This window comes from Gavia stellata, chromosome 21, assembly GCF_030936135.1.
Source record: "Gavia stellata isolate bGavSte3 chromosome 21, bGavSte3.hap2, whole genome shotgun sequence".
NCBI lineage: Eukaryota > Metazoa > Chordata > Aves > Gaviiformes > Gaviidae > Gavia > Gavia stellata.
This window is the reverse complement of record NC_082614.1, coordinates 14,702,373-14,723,858: the sequence shown is the minus strand read 5'-3', so window position 1 is coordinate 14,723,858 and position 21,486 is coordinate 14,702,373. Positions and strand designations below refer to the sequence as shown.

Below are 21,486 nucleotides of genomic sequence, written 5' to 3'. Positions count from 1 at the left end.
TAAATATTTTGTAACAAAAGTAAAATGATTATACTAAACTATACAGTGAACAAAAGTGTCCAGGTCTACAGAAAGCCTCACAGTTTAAAAATAAAAATAAAAACAAAATAAGCCTTGGAAGTGTATATGTACATACACACGAGTGATTACAGAACCACTTCAAAGCAAGCACTTCCATAAGCACTGAAATTTGCATTTCATGCAAGCTTCAAATGAAGCTTTGATTTGGATCCTTTACAACAGTCCAAACGGATTCCCTGGTGTCCAGTAAACACAAGCTTACACCACAACCTTTTCCTCAGTCAAGGCATTTATTCCTCTTTTATTTCCTTCATGAGGATGCACTTTCCTGATAAACCTGTGGAAACTTAGCATCTTTGAGACCTTACCCTTCCATCACATCAGGAACTGGACAGGATAATCACACCAATTTCATTTCTTCAAGAAACATGGCCAAAAAGGCAGTAACCCTCCCTACTACTGTTAAATATAAGCCATTCTCAGAAGTGACAGAACTTGGTTTTTCACTTCTGAGAATAAACTGCTATCTATTGGCCATAGAGGTTTATTTCTGACATACACATACTTCCTCAGTATATGTCAAGTCTAAAGTCTCAGATTCTCCTTATTAGCCATGTTCCTTAAAAAATGATTTTGAGCAATTTGAGGATTTGCATGTCATTCACTTTCTTACACATATGCCCACTGCTGGAAAAGTTGTATAAAGTTATGCCCAGAAATACACCTGGGAATTCCTTGCAGTAATAGCAGCTTCAGGAAGCTTTGGGAGAACTTCTATAATAAAACATTCTCCCAGTAAAAATAAAGGGAACGATGCCCTCTTTTAGTATTGTATCACACCAGGAAGAAAGCTGAAGAAAATAGGTTCTGGGGCTTAGATTATTCTACCTTTAATCACGTGTATTAGTCTACTTTGCAAGTAGACTCACTGAAATCAGTGGGACCACTTTTAGGACAAGATAGTGACCACCCTTTCATCAAATAGAAGCTGACTGTAGTGTTAATCGGGATAAAAGATGCACTTCTTAGTAAGTACATGGACACTGAGGTTTTCACCACTATTTCTCTGACCTTTCAGATGTAGGATCGGCACAGTTCAGTGGATATTTCAACTCTATAACATCCCCATTCTTTTCCTTGAGCTGTCCATGATGTTCCATATAATACTGGACTAACTCAGCCAATGTAGCAAACTTCTCTCCTCCATAGAGGTCATAGTAGTCTCCTGTGTTCTGGATCTTGATGTGGGTGACAGCTCCAGTTCGTCTAATATTTGAAACAAAGGAAATAACCCCACACAAGTCAGCTGATTTCCAATCAATCACTTTTATATTTAGTGTTCTGTTGTTTGAGTTGGAGAAATCCATACTTGTATTTGCATCACTTTCCAACTGAAATATTGCAGAATAGCTAAGCTAGTGCACCTCTGAAGTGTGCTTCAGCCACATTTCAGTGGCTTGCCAGAAGGGAAGTGGCTATCCAACAGTCAGGAAGAATAGGCAAAAAAAAAAAAAAAAAATCTTAATTTCTTAATTCCGTAATGAAGGGATCCTTGAAGCCAGTGTAAGCTCTGCGGCCTCACGATCTCCAACAGAAATCCCTCAAACCCCCAAGAATTGCACACACAAGCACAAGGCATAGAGGGGCGAGAAGAATTCAGCATTCTAAAGCCACCCATCAGAGATTGTTTGCTCCTTTCCCTAGAATTTCACACTAACTGCTAAGATCTCTCCTTCAGTAAACAGTTGCCTTTGCCTGATGCAAGTCACTTGCTCCCACAGTCTCGAGTACTAATGAAGAACAGCTCTCGGAAAGAGTCCTCTTCCGTTCAACAAGGCCCGTTATCTCAAAGGTATCCAAGCAGCATTATTCTTATCACCAATCCCACTTTTCCCTTTTCCTTTATCTAATTACTCTCGCTGTCCTTCCCCATCCCTACCACTACCCACACAGCGTCGGGGGACAAGTGTTACAAAAGGCCAATTTTGGAAGCTGAACTAGCCAGCCTTAAAAACTTGCTGACTTTTCCTGTAAGAAGAGAATCTGGATAGCATTTTCTTGCATGTGGTTGATCAGTAATTCAGATCATCTCTGCTACTTTCAGATGGTTATCAAATAGATTTTTACAGGGCTAAAAGTAATGCCACTATGAATCTCATTCTGCTTCCCCTTAACTTTTTCTGTCTCTCTGAAGAATCAGAATTCACCACCCTCCAACCTATAGTTTCCCCAAGTTGGGTAAAAGTATTTGAGAACCTCTTCACGGAAAACAGGAGGAAAAAAGAGGAAAAAAATTAACAACATACTAAAAAATGATCCATGCCTTTGTTCGTCTCTTACAAGTAGTTCATTTACAACTCCTTCGCCAAGAACAGCATCAAATGAAGACCCTTACCAATTTGGGGAGGAATACAAAGAACATTTAAACTTACCTAACGGAGAGTGTGAAGTCTCCTGGGTTACTTTTGCTGGGCCGTGCCAGAAAACTGCCATCAACTCCTCTTGTTAACAGTAGGTTTTCTGCCTCCACCCCAGTAATATTTGGATGAAACCATCTATAAGAGGTTAAAAATAAAGAGCGTTAATAAATAAATAGAAGATCTTCTGGTTTTCAGAGTTAATTTACATGACAAGACCAAACAGAACAATCCAACAACTTCAAAGCCAGGAAGTACCGAATTTTGTTCCTAAATTAATAAGAATCTCTATCTTAGCAGAAAGTATAAATTACTCATTTCATATTGCGTTGCAATTTCATGTATTGGTAAGAGATGCTTTGTAAGTGAAAGTGGTATACCTATACATATTCAGACTGCTTGCATTAAAATGATACCAAAGAAAGGCATACAATGTAAACAGAGACCACAAGTCATGCATTTTCCTCACTCCTGGAAGACAGGACACACAAAGAAACTGAAAGACAATCAGGAAAAAATACTTAAAAGTAAAACAAAACATCTGAAGTGATACTCGACGACATTTTAAAGGTTAAAAATTTAACAAAACCTCATGCTTTAGGGCACAGGCGGACCACCAGCTGATCGGGGTCAGGAAAGAGCTTCACTTGTGGACAACCTGTTCAGTTGCCCAGTCGTCTTCTACCCTCCTCAGGAGGACGTGGTGCTCACCACTGCCAGACAGAAGAGCACCGCTCTGTCTTCTAACTACCATGGCAATTTCTCTGGTCTGAATATATCCCGCTTAAATACAAACACCGAGGAATTGCATATTGATATTCACCACCCACAAACAGCCTTCTGAATGACTAATATAGTGCCCTGCCAAAGAAGAGCTGTATATGGTCTATATCCAAGAAGCTCAGTGTCCCCACCTATGGCATTAACTTTTGAGAGACTTATTCTTAGCCATTCACTTAACACATCTGCGTTTTCTCTTACCTATAATTGAGAACTTATTGCACTCTTGCAGTACTAAACTACATCTGTGTGTTCGGGATGAAAGGAGTTTTTAATGAGGCACAATTTTAGAAGACAAACTCAAAAAAAAAAACAAACCACCACACAGCCCAGGGACAGAGATGTGAACACAGCAACTAAGAACTGTTGTAGTGGCTTTGTCAGGCTTGTATTTGGCAATTAAAAGATCGCATTTATTTTTCAGAGTTGCCTTAAATCAGACACTATGCAGGGCACAAGTGAAAACGCACATCCGTATCTGCAGAAAGAACACAGGCTACTCCTCTTTGTACATGAGGTTCTTAGTTTCTCCAAAGTGAAGCAAAACATCAAGGCAAAAGACTCTGCAACGAATCTCATGGCAGAGCGAAGAGTGCTATATCTAAAAAAAAAAAAATTGCATAGCATTTCTGATCGGTCCTCATACAGTCGACGTTTCATGCTAAATTGATAAAACAGCAAAATATGCACGTGCATGTCTAAATTTAGGGTTATTCCTTCAGTTGCTTCAGCAAGGCCTTCTACACTGAAAAATTGACAATATTCCTATCAAGGCCTTATCCAGCCTATTTGCTTCAGGCACGGATTCTCACAGAAACATTCTGGAGAGTTTTAGAGATTCTAGAACATCCAAACCTCTAGCAAGTCATTCAAATGGGCATTAGGATTACTTATGTACCAATTCCATTTCAGAAGGAAATGATTCTTCTTGTTAATCTTGGCTTTTTTTCTAGTTAAGGATAATCTGCTTGCACCAAGAAAATCTAGTGAATAGTACCATATCTTTAACTGAAGAACAAAAAAAAAGAAAAAAAAAAATCAAACCGATGCAGCACGGGTAGTGAAAAAATATTAAAAAATACTCCCAAGGTATTACAGCAAATGGGAATGAATTAATAAATAATGCTACATTTATCTAATGACTACTCAAAGGTCAAGAAAAGTTCTGTTTTGATGTGGTCTCACAAAAGAAACTGCACAAGCATCGGCACCTGGGATGAATGGAACATTAAAGAATATATTTCAGAATATGACAGGTTGGTCTGCAGAAGCTGATAATATTTTTGCCACACCTTCCACCTCCAAAATTTTACTTCCACTAGGAGAAAACAAAAAACAAAGGAAAAAAAAGCAGAACATTTGGAACAGTTTATAAGCTTTTTAAAAATGCACCAGATTCAAGAGACATGTTTGCAAGTTTTTGAGTTTATATCCGAAAATGTATAAACATACAAAGGAGAAATTACTGGATCAGCCCTACAGATTTATTACATAGTGATATTCCATAAACTTTAATTAAAATAGTATCTTCTGTATCTTACTCTAAACCCTAACACATGTCGAAGTAACTGTATACTAGTTGTTAAAAAGATGTAAAATAACAGAAACGTAATAAGTTTATTGAACAGAAGGGACTACAAATAACTTGTGCTTAAAAGATGATAGATTGTCTAAAAACAAAAATCTCACCCCCCACATATACACACACTCCTACTGAAGATGGCAAAAACTAAGTAAGTGTAGTGAAAAAAAAAAGCTGATCTGGGAGACCAACTGAGTTTATTGCACTTTATGTAACTTTTGCTCTAATGGTAACTTGTACTCCTGCTCTCTCATCTTTGTATTTTTGGCTTTGAGTAGGAAGATGCATTTGTCAGTCACCCCAAATAGAAAAATGGGGGTGTTAGTGATCTCTGTTAAATGGTTCCGGACCGGTATCGAGATCACTTCATTTGAAGTACTGCCATCACATGTGTGCTTTTGAACCTTGGTGGCCACATCCCTTCCAAAACTGGAGGAGAGAGCAAGGGGACTGCAGACACGGATACCGGTAACGTAAGCCCTATAGAGGACTTTCTCTTACGCTTCCTTTTATAGGGATGGAATGCATTTTAGAGTTTTTTCTATTTTCCTTCCTCAACCTCTATTAGGAGCAGGTGCAGAGGCTATCGCAAGCAAAGGGCATCACAGCCAATAAATACAATCAAGAAAGTAACACACGCACACGTAAACCCACGCTCTAATTAAACTAGCTCTCCTCACTATGCACGGAATACACCTTACAGCAATTCTGATTTGGGGGGTTCAGCAGGATACCATTCTAAGTCCCTTATTAGTTTACAGTACGTTGGCAGAAAAGTAACCAGTGACATAGTGGGGGTCTCATTTACAAAACTAAGGGGATATCAGCTAAGCAGGAAACCTTCCGGTGAGAGCTAATACATGGTAGGAAATACAGCCTTGCTACAATTCTCTCCTTTTTTTTATTGTTAGGATAGTCCAGAAAACAGCAGCAGGATCTGTGTTTTATAAGTCATACACTGCCAGCATACTTGTCTCTTAGCAAACTGAAGAGAGAAAAGAAGAAATTAATACATTTTTCCATGCCGTAATTGGGCATTTCTAATCACCTTTTCAAGAGCAGGAGAGATTAAATCAGTTCGGAGTCTCAGCTGTCACAACCGTAGCATTCAGGGAGGCAGTGACTGGTAGTTTAATTACTCCTATTTATAGGCGCATCAGTTTATAGTTCTCATCTTTTTTCAGTCTCTCTCACAAGTTACAATTTAAATTTCCAAGCAGAATAAGAAGATTACTCCTGTCAACGAGGAAGTTTGCAAGTGTTTCGAAAAGGTAGCTTGGATACTTGTTCTGAGGTGCGAGTATGGACATTCAGAAAACTCAAGGCACACTAGAGATCCTCCACACGCTTTGGAAGACCCCAAATTCAACTATAAATGGCCATGGACTGAAAACCAACCCATCTAGTTTCAACTGCCTTAAGCAGAGCAAGAAAGAGGACAGCCCAATGTTGAAGTTATACTTTAATAGATGTTACTTAGAGATGTATCAAATTTTAGAACAGGTATGTTAGATAAGAATATAAACATCTTTTTTGGTTTTATGACAGTAATTCCTCTTAAGTCTAACATTTACCTTAACCCTTCAGCCCAAAAAGGACTGCTAAAATAAGACAAACATCAAAATACATTAAGGACAGTGAGAAGCTACAACGAAGAAAACAGATTCAACTGTTTATCATCCTGATTTTGCAACACCAAAAGGTTTTGAAATTAGACCGAATGCTGCTAATAAACCGAGGGCTCGGATCAGGTCAGCTTACGAGCACTCGTTTTAAAGTTGGCTCACGTTTTAGCTGCAGTAACGTCCCTAGTGCTGGACTACTGAGAGCAGCACGACCCCGCCTGGCCTCGGATTCTGGCCCGAGAACCCTGGGGGTTGCCACACGAATAAAACCCGCCTCTCAGCTCCGGTTCCAACGCACCTGCGGGCGCGGGGAGACTCGCTTGAAACCCCCCACGAAACCAATGTTACTGCGGCAGCCACGGCCCCTGCACGGGGGTCGGCGGAGCCCGAGGCCAGCCGCCCCCCTGCCCCCCCCCCCCCCACGCCGGGGAGGGCGGCCCCCCACCGTGCGGCACCGGCTGGGTGAGGGTCCGCTCGCCGCAGCAAGCGAGGCGAGGTGCGGGGAGCAGAAGGGGCCAGGCCCCGGCTCGGGCCGCAGCCCCACGACGGCGGGAGCGGGGACATCCCGCCCCAGGAACGGGTGGGGAGAGGGGCTGGGACGCGGCTGCAGGCAGCGGGCTGGGGGCCGTCCCGGCGCCGCAGCCACGGGGCGCGGGAGGCCCTGCGCCGCCAGGCCGGCCGCGGGGAGGGGCCCGGCCCAGCGGCCCCCCAAGAGCGGGCGCTGAGGGGCCCGGGCCCTGCGCTCCCCGGGGGAGGCGGCCCCCTGCCCGCCCCCCTCCCCCGCCGGGCTCGGCGCCGCTCGCTCCCGCCTCACCTCCGCGATGTCATTTTCTCCCGTGGCGCTGGCGGGTCGCGGTGCGCCCGGCCGCCCCCCTCGACGGCCGCCTCTCACATGGGGACCGCCCCCGGCGCGGGCCGCGGCCTACGGGCGCCCTGAGGGGAGCGTGAACAACGGCCGCCTCAGGCCCCGGAGGCGCACAGAGCGCGGCGCGGCCCGCCCTGCGTCACCCGCCCGCTGCGTCATCAGCCTGCGACGCCACCCCGCCCCCGCCTCAAAAGGCAGCGCGCGGGCGGCCCGCGGGGGCGGCGGTCCGTCAGGGCGGGCGGGGCGGGGCGGGGGCTGCCGGGCCCCGGTCCACTCGAGCGGGTTCCGGTGACACCCGCTACAGCAGCAGCGGGGCCTCGTCCCGCGAAGCCAGGCGAGGCAGGGGGCGGCGCGGAGCCTTACCTCGGCCGTGCCCCGAGCTGGAGGGAGGGTCAGGCAGCGGCAGGACCGTGAGCCCCGCTTCCGCAGCCGCTGGTCACCACACAGTCCCCTCCGAGGCGGGACGCGGGGCTCCGGTGTTCGCCCCCGCCGCCCAGCCGGGACCCTCCCGCCGTCCCCCTCCCCGGGTGACCCGGCGCTGCCCCGGGCAGCGCCGGGCCCGCCCGGACTACAAGTCCCAGCGTGCTCCGCGGCCGACGCGGTGACGTCAGACGCCGCGCTCCCTTTAGGCCACTTGTACCCGGATGTAGGTCCCTTTCCCTCCCCGGAAGGTAAGAATGGCGGAACGGCGGCGAGCAGGGCCGGCACCCGGCGGGCGTCATCCGCCGCCATCTGCCCTCGGGTGGCTGCGCTGGGCTCACGGGTCCGGCCCGGCACCCTCGGGGAGACGGCGATGAGGCCCGAGGGCCCATATGGGGGCAGGGGTGGAGCGGGGAGGTTAAGCCGCCTCCGGCCAGGCCAGGCCGTGGCTGGCTGCGGAGGCCGGGCTGGGCCGTGACCGGCCGGGCCGGAGCCTCTCGGGGCCCAGCTGAGAAGCGGGAGCTGGGCTCGGCTGGGGCCGGAGCTGGAGGCCTCTCCAGGGCTGAGCTGGAGGCCAGGGAGGGCCGGCGTAGCTCCGCGGTGTGGCGGGGCCGAGCAGCTCCAGCGGGGCCGGGGGGAGTCCCGAGGCCAAGCTGGCCGTGACCACCCCCGGGGACAGGGGCGACTGCGGCCTCGGCGTGCGTTTGCGTTTTCTTGGGCTTCCCGCCGAGGAGGCCTTGGATGCATTGGGGGAATTTGTAGCTGTTCTGACTAGCGTGGAGGAGCGTTTTGTGTGACGGATGGGTGTGCAGTAAGCAGAACGGCTTTTGGCTCTGCAGTGTCTTGATTAGCCGCGGCTGTAAGAGGTGGCTGACGACTAGTAGAATGGTATAAAGGATCAAGTTCCAATTCTTTTATTTTGTTTCTGCAGCTTAGATGCTCCCGCACACCTTGTAATAAGTCATAATTTCTCTTTTATTTGGATCCACAGATGGCGGGCGAGAAGGCAGCCAGCGAGAAAAAGCCAGGTGAGAAAAAGCCGGGCAAGAAAAAGACGGGTGAGAAGAAGCCGGCTGAGCAGAAGACAAGCCAGAAGGAAGTAGGTGAGAAGAAAAAGAAGACTAAGAAGTATCATGCCAGCCGTAACCCTGTCCTGGCCCGGGGTATCGGGAGATATTCCCGGTCAGCTATGTATGCCAGAAAAGCACTATACAAGCGCAAGTACACTGCTCCAGAAACAAAGGTAGGGCGATAACTACTGTGTTTAAATAATCATGTGTTTCATGGTGACTTTGGTCTGAAATTTCACTTTTCTTTGCCCACAGATAGAAAAGAAAAAGAAAGAAAAGCCACGCGCAACCATCACCAAGCCGGTTGGTGGAGACAAGAATGGAGGCAGCCGTGTTGTTAAAATCCGCAAAATGGTAAGAAAAAGAACTCGGATGCTGAGGGTTTAGTGCTGTTAAATGTAACTTTTGGCTAGATGATGCGGCTCTTGGCTGGGACGGCGTAGCAGCCTCAGCCCATGGCCATGCTGCCCTAAACTGTTATCAGGCAGTTGTTATCTTGAGGTACGGACCTGGTGACTGTTGTTCTCGGGGAAGATGCCGGCCGTTTAGAGAACGGTTAGTAGGCCAGAGTGGGCTCTCCTTTGCCATTTGTATTGCTGCGCTGAACAGGGAGCGTGGTCAGAAATACAGAGCTAGTCTCAACTTTGGCTGAAAAGTTACAGAAAATACTCAGCGTGCTCCTGAAGTGCTGGTCGCAGCAGAAAAAAATCCTTCGGAGAGGTCGTCTTTAGGGAAATGGTATCTCTTACAAAAGGAAAAATCTAAACTGTAGTGAAAGCTCATGCAATACAGGGTGGTAGAACGTTTTGCTCCTCTTTTTCTAGCCCAGATACTATCCCACTGAAGATGTTCCTCGCAAGCTTTTGAGTCACGGCAAAAAGCCCTTTTGCCAGCACAAGAGGAGGCTGCGGGCCTCCATTACTCCAGGAACTGTCCTGATCCTTCTGACGGGTCGTCACAGAGGCAAGGTAATGGGAACTTCTTCCTGTGCTCTTCCCCACGTGGACTCTCACAGGGGCTTCGTGGCATTTCTGTGCTGCCGCCGTTTTGGCTGAGCAGAGGTGTCCTGACTTCACCAGCTGATGTCATGGGATGCTGCTCAGCCCCTAGATCTTCGTGAATTCTGTCTAGGTGCTTTCTCTCGTCCTGCCTTTAGGGGAAACAGTCTTTAAACTAAGGTTCTACAGAGCTGGAAGTAAAACAGGCTGGTCCAGTTGCTTAGAGAAAATTAAGGGAGTCTTCCTGCAGTACAGAGAAGGGTGCAGATTGGTGTCACGCCACCTTTGCACTGTGGCATGGCAGACCCGATGCCTGTTTCTATTGCTGTCGCAGTGAGGCCAAAACTTTGTTTTAGACGACCTATTGCAAGGGAAGAATGATATTTTCAGTCCCAATCTAATTGTTAAGGTAACACTTGATTGTTACATTAAGCTGTGTTGTTCATCTTAATGGTGTTTACTAACAGATCTTAACTGACGTCCTTTATTTTCTTGAATTCTTTGGCTTTGATGGGACATTACTTAAGAGAATGCTGTTTGGGGAAGAAAAACTTGACCAGAAGGAAAAAAATGCAACTGGGGGATGGCTCTGACCGTGTGATATGTTGTGGTGCCCTTCTGGGTTTTATCTAGTTTTGCCTTTGACTTGTACAAAGAACTGGGTGATGGGATGGCTGTCTCACCATCCTCTAGAATAGCCAAAGATTAAAAAACTATGCTAATTGGCTTTGCTCGGCCTCAAATGATGAAGCACCTGGAGAGGCACGCTCTGCTGTGGATGTGGTAACTGGCAAAGCTGTGCTTTGAGAAGCGTTGGTCGCTTGGCTCACCTGGTGGTCGCTTCTCAAGTCGCAGAGTTGCACTTGTGTCTGGGTGCTATGTCAATGCCTGTAGCCGCAGTACGGGCCAAGTGCGGGGAGCTCCCGCTTCGGCTGCAGTATTTCAGAGTGCTGGGACCTGAGGACTGATGTCACATCTCATCTCTTTTCAGCGTGTCGTCTTCTTGAAGCAGCTTGCTACTGGCCTTTTGCTTGTTACAGGTAAAAGACTTTTGTTTAGGTGTGATGATTGTTTTCCTTTGGTTTGGGGGGTATGGGTCTTGCGGTTTTTTTGGTTTGGTTTTTTTTTGAGTTCAAGTTTGTCTCTGGGGTCAGTAGTGTTACAGATCTGCATGCAGATGGTTTGGCATATCATGTGTTTGTGTAACAAAGTGGAATCGTGTTTTGTGGCTTTCCAGGGAGGTAATTAAGCTTCAATATCTGGCTACCTGGAAGAGATCAGGAAGCCTTTTCTGGCTTTTCTAGAGGCTGTGGTGAAGGGCTTTGGTGATTGTTCAGATTTTAGCTGTAGGCGCCTCTGAAGAAGCTAGTCATTTCCTACACTACAAAAATTCAACTTAAAAGCAGTGGTTGTCACCAGGAAAGCTAACCTTGTTCTTTCCTCTGTCTTTCCTCTACCTTTAGGACCCTTGGTTATCAACCGTGTCCCTCTGCGTAGGGCCCATCAGAAATTTGTTATTGCTACATCTACAAAGGTTGATATCTCTGGAGTGAAGATTCCCAAGCATCTCACTGATGCCTACTTTAAGAAGAAGAGGCTGCGTAAGCCCAAGCACCAGGAAGGCGAGATCTTTGACACTGAAAAAGAAGTAAGGAACATGATTGTTCATTTTTTCTGAATGCCCTTATTACTTAAAGCCAGGCTGGAAAGGGGGAAATACCATGGAACAAATGGAGAATTGAATTTTCAGTGGTCCTCAATAGAGTGAGGTAACACCATTAAAATGAATTCAAACGGCAGCATTGAGATAAACCCCTTTTAAATTTGGGGATTCTTTTCTGCTTCTACCTGAGCAGAACAGCAGCAGTGGTTATTCCAGTTAAATGTCTTTTTCAACCGAGAAACACCTTTACTGTTTTGATACTGCCAACAGCATGCTGCTGGCTCTGGTATCTGCCACGTAAGCCAACAGTGGCTTCAGTGCTCTCTGCCTCCTCCGGTCTCCTGCCACCTTTCCCATATTTGGAACAAATGGAGAAAAGATTTCCTGAAAATGCCAGAACTCGGGGTTTGCCCTGAACTTTCTCGTCTCTGTAGGAGAGTCTGAAGTCACTCGACAGGACTTTAACATTATTCTTTGTACTTTCTAGAAATACGAGCTAACGGAGCAACGCAAGTCAGACCAGAAGGCAGTGGATTCGCAGATCCTTGCACGAATCAAGAAGGTGCCTCAGCTCCGTGGGTATCTGCGTTCCACGTTCTGTCTCTCGAATGGAGTCTATCCTCACAAATTGGTGTTCTAACTCTTCTGAAAGCACCACATTAAATTTGAAGGGGAAAAAAGCAAGGGTTTCTGGTGTCTTCATCGCAATCTGTAATAGAAGGTGTTGCACAAATCTTGCAATGCATGTTATTTAAAGGATAGGGAAACTGCTTGTGGCCTGGAATTCTGAGGGACTGTATGTAGATGACTAGAATTTGGAGTGTATAAGGGTTTGGCTGAGGGGGGGTTGTTTGGTTGGGGTTTTTTGGGGTTGGTTCTCTTTTTTTTTTTTTCCCTATTTAGTATAACCAGAAAGGAATTGGCACTTGAATTTCAGCTTTCTTAACTATAAATGAGTTACAGGGTGGGGAAACCAAACAGATTTTCTTTTGGGAAAGAGGATATACATACTGCATTGACTCCCCATCAGGACACATTCCAGAATGAACGTCCAGCCCAATGTCTGCGCTGGCTTATTTCTCTGCACCCGTACTGCTGAAACCAGTGCTTCAGGTATCTTCTGTGAAGAACCAGGTCTCAGCAAGGAAGCACTGCTAGGTAACTCATTAGCATTTTAAAGCTTGTGTGCAGCTGTGTGGAGATGGTATTTCTGACGACCAGCTTTGATCCATCAATCACCACATAAACCTCAACAAATATAGCAACTTTTTAGAGGCATTTCAGGAGCTATGCCATGCATTTTGAAGTGGAAACGCTGGGAATACTTGAGTTTTGTAGGGTAACTTATCATCCCTGGAGCCATAACAAAATTTGGAATATATGTCCCTTCCCAAATCCCGTATTTTTTTCCTGTTCTTTGTTTATCTGTGTGGTATGTAATGCTTTTAGTTGAGAAGAATACCTGCTTAGATCAAAAAGCAAAAGCATGATTCTTAATTCCGTAGGCTCAGAAATTGGTTAAAAAGCTGAAATTGTTTCTGTGAAAGGCAAGCATGTTTCTATCCTGGGAGACTTAAGAGGCTGGGCAGTTTTCCTCATCTCAGAAAGTGAGTCGAGAAAGTTAGTCCTGTCTGTTTGCTTTCTCTGTTGAGGTCAGTTACCAGATAGCTGGAAGAGGATGCTTGGGTAGTAATAGCTCTACTCTTACAAAAACCGAGGATGTACATATTAACAAATCTGGCAGGCTTGAGCTCTTTCTTAGCCAGACTTATGCAGGAAACGAGGCTTATATAACTGCACCATCTGTCCTCCCATTAGTTCTTAGCTGAAAGTAGCCAGTGGGGTCAAACTTGACAGGGAGTAGAGATTTCATCAAATTCATACAAGCTTCAGGAAATGGGGCTAGAAAATGGAGAAAAAACAACCCTCCCTGAGGCGGAAGCCTACATGTCACACACTAGCCATGTTCATTGGGAAGGTGCAATTGGACTTCAAGTGCTCCAGAGCCACTGAGAAAAAACACCTGCAGAATGCTCCAGCTCAGCAGGTTCTCACACCGAGGGGCTATGGTCATCTTTGTAGTATACGGTGCTGGTTACTCTTCCACCATCTTCCTCTCGATAATTAACATTAAATGTTAGTGTGGTTCAGCAGAGGGAGGCAGTGAGCAAGCTTTGTCTAAATGCAGAACTCCTGGCCCGCTGGCTCCGTGCAGGTCTCATGGTGCTCCATGCTAGATTCTGCCCTGTGGTGCTGCGAGAAAATGGTCTTTATTTTTCTCTGTCATCGGAACTACGTCCGCAATGAGTTAAATCATCTCTTGTATGTGGTTTGGTGGATAACGGGTATAGTCAGAGGTTTTAAGTTAACGTGAGATTTTACTGCAGTGGTGGGACTGGCCTGTTTACATAAATCAACTCGAAAAATACAAAAGTGTGGCACGCATCTCGCTGCTAGTACTAAGATAAGTTTACTGATACTACCAAAGAAAGATCTTAACCCAATATGCTTAGAAAGTTCAGTTAAAGTAAAAATTGTACGTGGGAACACTTAAATGGGAAAAGTCCGAAACCAGCAAGTAGACCTCTTGATCAAAATAGTTTGTAGCAGCATGTGGTAACGCAAAGTCTGCAAACGGATTCGGTCACACAGTTGCGGTCTAAGAGAAGACTTACAAGGCGCTGGTGCCTCAGTCACTCCCTTCCCCTCTGGGAGTGGGGAAGTTGTAGTAACAAACTAGCCCTATGGGCTAGTCTAAGAATAACTAGGCATGTAGATACAATGGTATTGTCTGTAATTATTGATTACCCTGACACATTCCTCATTTGTGTATCAGAAGACACGGAATGATACGTGGAACCATTAACCTTGTTTACTGAAAGGGGAGGCTCTGTCAGGAAGTGATTTGGTAATACAATTCGGTTGTCTTAACAGGTCCTGGTACAGAGAAACGGTTTCACGTGCTGCCATTGCTGTCCTCGCCCCAGTCCTGTCGCTTGTCTGACTAGGTGGTGACCAGTAACCCAGCCCACTGAGGTGGGGAGAGAGAGGGAGGGAGGAAGGTTTTTGTGCTGGTTTAGATCCCTGAACTGAGTCACTGTGAGACCAGATGAATGTTGGTGTTGGCACAAAGGGGCGTGGGAGCAGGCCTGCTTCCGGGGGCGCTAGCTGTTAAGTCAAATTTTAACACCAAATCATGCCTTCAGAGTGCCGAGCAGCTCCTCAGGCTTTGCTGCAGAAAATGGAGATGGCAAAACATTCATCTTTCATAGGGAAAGACAGCCGGTGGACAGCTGTGATTTGTCTCTCTCTTAACCTCTAAATTACTTTCCTTGAGTTCTGTGAAATCTGTTTTTTTGCTGAAATGCTCTGGGGTGGAGGATGGAAAAGAGGAAAAACAAAGACTGTAGAGATGACCAACAAAGAAACAAAGTGAATATTCAGAAGGAATTTTCAATCTAGATAATACCGTCCACTACCTGAAAAATACTTCCACCACATAAAGAGCTTTTGTGTGCGTTCTCGCTGTCCCGCAGCTTTTCTTATTCTGAGCATGTAAACAGTTCTGCAGTCCGGGCTCGCTGAGTCACTGCTTTTTGCTGAGCATCCCCCACAGAAGAAGCTAGAGACATCCAAAGCCTCAGTCACCCAATCAAAAGTGCTGGAGATGCATGGGTCCAAAAATAGTGACAGACTCAACCACAGCAGCACTTCATTAGCATCAAATGTGCTCGTTGCTTCAGCTGCCTAATAAAGTGATATGTAATTATAATAAAGCATCCTTTTGAGAGGAAAGAGAGAGGGATGTTGGCTTTCTCAGGGAATCAGTAATAAGATGCGATGTCTCATTATCTACAGGCACCTATTTGTACCTATTAGCTGCCAATGCAAAGTGACCTGGTGGATTCAGTCCAGCCCACAGGCTGTGTCCCAGCGGCCGTGTCGCCGGCAGTCTCGGGGAGGCAGGCGCTAGCTTTGCTTCTGGGACTGGGAGCCTTGGAAGAAACTGAGGCTTACTGGCAAGACAAAGTACTTTCCAGCGCCAGGTTTGTGAAGAATGTTACCTTTGGCATTTCAGGCATGACACACTTGGTTTTAACCTTAATTAAGAGAAGACGCTCTGGCTGGAGCGTGAAGGTGCTTTTACAGGACTATGACACATACCATTTTGGCCAGGTGTTGAGGAAAACATGCCAAATGCCCAAATGTCCAGCGATCAGCTCCTCAGTTCACCTATGCTATAGGATACCTATAGGATGTGCCTTGTCCCGCAGGGGCAGCTGAGACTTTCTCCCCCAGCATATTTCCACCTGATCCCTGCCCTTCCTGTCCTCGTAGTTCACAGAACCGTTGCCACGGGTATACCCAGCCTCACTTCTGCAAAAAGTCATTCTGGATCTCCCCACAAGCTCAATAAAGAATAAATAGAATTTGAGGACAGTTTCTTTGTCTTCACCACCTGGAAGAAGCTCTGCTTTAGCCTCATACAAAATTTAGGCAAGATCAGCTGAGAAACCATTCATAGAGAAGAGCTGGTCTAGGCAGCCTCCCTCTAGCAAATGATGGATAACTCCTTCACTAGTCTCCAAATGCTGATTCCCATCACGCTTTAAATGAGTCAAGCATTAGAAACCCCATCCAAATGGTAACAGAATTTGTTTCAGATTCTCTGTATCTTTCAGTACATTCTGTTTCTTGTCTGTCAGTGCAGAGGGCTTCCTGGTATCTCCTTAGTAAAATCACCTGGTTTTTAAGATCAAAACTGTTTTTTACAGTTTTCTAACTCCAGGCAAGCAATTACCCTGCTCAGTTTGAAACTGGACAGCAGAGTTCTGCCCTGTCCCTGGCTCAGCGTGAAGGCTATGTTATTGAGGTATCTTAAAGTTCCATTAGGATAAGAGATCACACCATTTTCCTGTGCTGTTCAGGGGATTAAGCAGTATACCAATCTACAAATAGCAGTGGCTCCTACCATTTTATCAGCTATTGCTTTGTTACAAGACAGACACATGGACACCTTAGTCTAAGAGGTATAGCTACATAGGAGAGTTACATAAACTCCACTACGCTATCTTCTGTCATTATTGTCCTGAAGTAGCACGTCACATAAATGACATAATCATATGGGTACAGGATTAAGAGCTCCTGCTCCTATTCTGGTTTGGAGACAGCATCTGAAGTTCCCAGTGACGTGTGTGGGATGTGAGGATGTATGAGAAGGGGAACTATTTACCTGTGAATTTGATATCTCAGGTTCTCCTGCATTACAGTCTGCATTAAGCACTTGACACCTCATTGTTTAAACAATTAGAGCAATTAAATGCATATTTTTATAAGGATCTTATTCATAATAGTTCTTGCTATTTTTTTTTTCCTCGTTGTTCAGGAAGCCACTAATTGAACAAAGTGAGCCAGCCCCACTGGCTGAAGTCAACATTTGCACTGAGTCACGCAAGAGGGTTGGTCTGTGATGGTTGTATGTGGAATTGAACACGCCTGCCAATAAGCAACCATGAAATTTCTTACTTCTTTAGTTGCATTTTCATAGTTTGTTTGGGTTTTGGGGTTTTTTTAGATCAGACCAGTTTTGACCCTCTCGCATATTAAGAGTCAAAAACCATTTTTGTCAGCTGACTGTCTTTTTGGGTCCATTTTATCCTTGTTTTTTCCCCCATTATTTCAATGTTTATCTTTCTCAGTGGAAATTATTTTACATCATAGATTGTACACACAGCCAGCAACTTCTATGACCTAACCATGGTTCACACTATACCAGACATAAATATTTATTAGTAGTAATAATGATAAGGAGAGAGGAAGAATGGTAGTCAAAATATTACTTGAGATTAAAGAAATTAATTTTTTTTTTTTCTTGGTTCTGTTGATTTTCTGTGTGACCCTGAGCAAGTAACTTAATTTCAGTGAGGTCAGTGTTCACATACCTGCAGAATAGCAGCAATACTTTCTCATATCGGGTCTCAAGAAGCGTTTTAACCTTCTGTAGACATACAATTTACAACAATGCTCTAAAGTACATAAAAGAATAACAAGTCTATGCTTGGATGACACTGAGGAGGGAACCTGATCCATTATTCTAATCTTCCCCTACTGAGATCGTATCAACATTTAATACTAAAAAATAAAAGCATTGTGTGGTGTTGAAGACTGGCACAGGTGGCGTGAAGAATACATGTTTTCATATTCCTATTTATCAGTTGTAATGTCACTTTTTGCAGAACTTAGTCCATTATATTTGTACAGGAGACTACAGCTAAAAGATTCAGTCTCTGGTGACATTCTGTGTTTCTGCATTTTGCCCAATTAGCAGTTCCTAGCGCTTTGCCTGCAGAATTTTTTTAATGATCATAATAAACAACTTCTCATACTTTACATACACTGAGCACATTGGCTTCGTGATACCCAGCAGAGGTAAAAACTGCCATAACACTGAGAAACTGTACACAGAGGTAAAATGATTTATTCAGTCCATTGGAGCAAGCCCGTGGGATGCAGAGAACCACACCAAGTAGCACTAGGAAAGGCTTTAAACCTCATGAAGAAAATAGGAGACTAAACCAGAAGCAATTACATCTTCATCTATTTTGTCAGTCCTACTTGATCTAGAGGTTTTTCACTCGCTTGACAGATGCACTTAGGACATAATTGTTTTTAAAATTAAGGCTTTCAGATATCACCATGTGCTATACATGGTATCCTATTGTTCAAAATGCCCATTTTCGCATGAGGAAATAAAATACAAAGATAAAACGTACAAAACCAGTCCTAGGCAGCAAGCTTATGTCCTTGCTATACAAGGGAGGAAGGTTATTTTTCAGAACAAGGAAATATGAACGTCCTAAAAAGAATGATGCACCCTCAAAATGTGTCACTGGAGATGTTTAGGTAAAATCAGTATTTAAATTACTGGTGTGAATGTCTTGCTAAGCTGAAACTATAATCTGTTTCATGGAATTTCATAGAAATTCTTGGGTAACCATAACAGTTCCTTAAAATAAGCACAAAAATAAACAAATGCCCCTCTAGAATCAGAGAACTGAAACAACAGCAACTATTACTCAAATGACAGGCACATGGCAAAGCTTCTGTACATTGTACATTATCCGCATGGCTTCCCTCTGGACTGACACAGTGCAGAAAGGGCATTTGAAATCTGGAGCTTTGTGTTTGTGTGACCGTAAAAAAACAAACACATGCACATACCAGCAACAGAGAGGGAGAAAAAGGAAAACTGCATTTTGAGACTGCTGATGCAAGAGAAAACTTTGAAAGCGCGCTTTTTTTTTTGTCAAAATACTGGCTTTGGTCAAAGCACTGTGCACAAAAATTTGTGGTTTACTTAATCCAACATTCTAGGAAAGAAGACTTTTTCGTGCTTTGTAAATAAACAGGACTTCATCAAGGCAATGTCTAGCATCATCACATAACTGTCTTCTAACACAGGCAACCCATTAACCTCCCAACTGGCTAACAGCTTGAATCAAAAAAATGAAAATAAGACAAATAACATCACAAATTATGTGGCTTGAGCTTACTTTAAATAACAGCTGATTTCACAAGTACCTGAGAAGGGTGGCACAGCGTGAGCCAGTCAGTGCAGCTGTCTCCTGGGGATTTATAAGAAAACTCATTAGAATTTCTGTCATTTTTCCCATCCTGCCACCCCGAGCTGCAACTTTTCATGTCATTCAATCGGCCACCACACCAAGCCTGGGGAGAATGGATAATCAAGTCTAAGAAATGGCTTTTTTAGATGTTTGTCATGCACAATCAATAGCCATATGACAACAACCTGGAAGAACGGAGGAATGAGCACAATACACTTAATATGGTCACTGTATTGCATGTGAAAGGCTGGGCTAATGCTGCCCGTTTGTGAACCAATAACCTAATGAAGGCAGTGATGCTGGTATAGTCCTCCAAATAGTCGGTTGGCTTTGGATGACTGACAGATAGAGCTGCTCTCAGTACTTCTGTTGATTGATTGCTCATGGAGTTATTTTAGTTGCAGGGCAATTAACTGTTCTTCATGGTTTTTCTGTAGGCTACTTCTGATGTTGTTCTTTTTAAAGAAACACTGCTGTGTTTTTAAGCATAAAGTCAAGGGTTTGTAAAACAATTCTAGAAAAGACTGACTTCTACCTGTCAAGACCAGGATTTTATTAGCACTTCACCTTCCACTGCAGCATTCATAAACTCAACTCTACAATATTACAAACAAAGAAACTGTCCTACCTGTAGCAGCATGAAAAGATTTTCGACCATCCTGGCTTCATCTGAGGGACAGTCCATCACAAGTCTGTGGAATGCTGAATTATTTGGCCATTACCGGTTTATGCCATCTGGCTGTAAGGAACAGAAGGAAAAACAGGTGAGTCATAGTCAGCATAGGAAGACTGCACCTCTCAGAAACCAGCACCATCCCTTCACTAACAAAACCACGGTAGACATCCATACCCTTTTTTGTTTGTGCCCCTCATTTACATCCCATCAAGTTGCTCACTTGCTGTGACTTCATTGTATAATAGTTCTTACTCTTCCTTTAAAAGTAGATTATTGGCTGGAAATTACAGGAAAGAGATATGGGAAAGAACAGGAGAAATGCTTCAAGAAAGGAAGGGGAGGTAGGCACTACGGGAAGAGCACCTTTGGAAACGTGGGCACTTATAGCTGTAAAACAACACCACACAGAGAGCAAAATTGTTCTCCCCAGAGGAAAAGGCATTCCAAAGGCTGCATGGTTTCAATTCTCAATTAGAGGCTTTCAGTTTTGTTTTGAATGCCTGTCACCACTGAAGAGAAAAATCTGTACAGACTATAGCATTTTCTCAGGCCAGGAATTCACTGACCTGGCTTCCTTTTCTTAGGAAGAAGGGTAGTTAGTGCTGCAATGCCTGTGAAGACCTGCTAATTAAGACTTCACAGGATCTTGGAACTGGTTTGTGAATTTCAAGTATAAGACAAAGATAATAAAAAAAGTACAAAAGCCACCTCATTTAAAATTCTTATTTAAAATCCTGCTTTGACTCTTTGGTGTCCTGTTGTTTCAGACTCTCTAGTCACTGTTATCTCTTTTATAACACCCTCACAAGTTATCCTTATTTAGAGATGTCCTTATGAAAAGCAAGTCATTTTTGGTTTAATAACATGTAATGAGTTGTGGGGTTTATTCCCAATATTGCTAACTCAGCATGGGCGACTGAATAGATTTTGTCAGGATTGGCATACCTTTTCCTAAAACTTCTACAAAGACCCAGCTCTAGCCTTTTGTAGTCAACAGCTGCCTCAGGCCTTTCATTCTGGATGACGCCTACAAAACTTGGCTGAGAGAAGCAAGCTGGCAAAATTCTGCTTCTTGCCATCTTTGAGTAATTCCTCCATCATTCCCTCCATCACTGCTTCTCAAAGCTGCTTTTTTTTTTTTGGTCTTTTTCCTTCCTACTGGTCCTTCTGCTTTCTCCCTGCCATGGGTATGGAAATTACTTTGAACAGAATATAGAAAATAGCAAATGGACTATGATAACCATCTAATCCTGCACCATGAGATCAGCTAAGTCCCCCATCAAGCCCAACAGACACTTGGCTAGCACACTGCCAAAGCCCTCCATCAACAAATATCCCACAACCTCAGAAGGCAATCCAGTCTCCTGCTGACCACACCATACCAATGGGAAATGTTTCCTGATGTCTGCTCTGTATGTCCCCAGCTGCAGATTAAGCCCAGGACTTTTTGTCCTGTCAACAGCAGCTTACTACTTCTCTCTCTGCTTCAGCCTTCCACACATTTGTTACCAGGTCTCTTCTGGGCCTTCTCTTCTCGAGACTGAACAGACCAAATCCTTTCAAGATAACCTTATAGGCAGTGTTTTCAAGATGCCTCATTGCTCTCATCAAGACTCTCCCCAGCCCATCCACGGGCTTCTTGAAACACAGTGATCATTCCAAATGCAGCTATCCAGGTGGTGCTTCATGTTTAGCTTTTAAGCAGTTCTGTTCTGTGTCTGTAAAACAACACAGTAAGATTTTG

At 44.6% G+C, this 21,486-nt stretch overlaps 2 protein-coding genes across 3 annotated transcripts in view; one reads left to right on the top strand and one right to left on the bottom strand.

Annotated features, from left to right (window-relative positions):
- The window catches only part of PTPN11 (protein tyrosine phosphatase non-receptor type 11), a 30,211-nt gene extending 22,945 nt beyond the window's left edge, over positions 1-7,266 (bottom strand). For both annotated transcript variants that reach the window (XM_059827500.1, XM_059827501.1), the window contains exons 1-3: positions 7,240-7,266; positions 2,454-2,576; positions 1,093-1,287 (exon numbers count right to left, since the gene is read on the bottom strand). In XM_059827500.1, the coding sequence (XP_059683483.1) occupies positions 1,093-1,287; positions 2,454-2,576; positions 7,240-7,253 (332 nt within the window). In that variant the 5' untranslated portion in view covers positions 7,254-7,266. The remainder of the gene's footprint in view (positions 1-1,092; positions 1,288-2,453; positions 2,577-7,239) is intronic.
- Positions 7,267-7,942: 676 nt separating this feature from the next.
- RPL6 (ribosomal protein L6) lies at positions 7,943-12,121 on the top strand. Its single transcript, XM_059827768.1, has 7 exons — positions 7,943-7,961; positions 8,702-8,953; positions 9,036-9,134; positions 9,605-9,748; positions 10,770-10,818; positions 11,242-11,426; positions 11,929-12,121. The coding sequence occupies exons 2-7, from the start codon at positions 8,702-8,704 to the stop codon at positions 12,079-12,081; spliced, it is 882 nt and encodes a 293-aa protein (XP_059683751.1). The 5' UTR covers positions 7,943-7,961; the 3' UTR covers positions 12,082-12,121.
- The last annotated feature ends 9,365 nt before the right edge of the window (positions 12,122-21,486 follow it).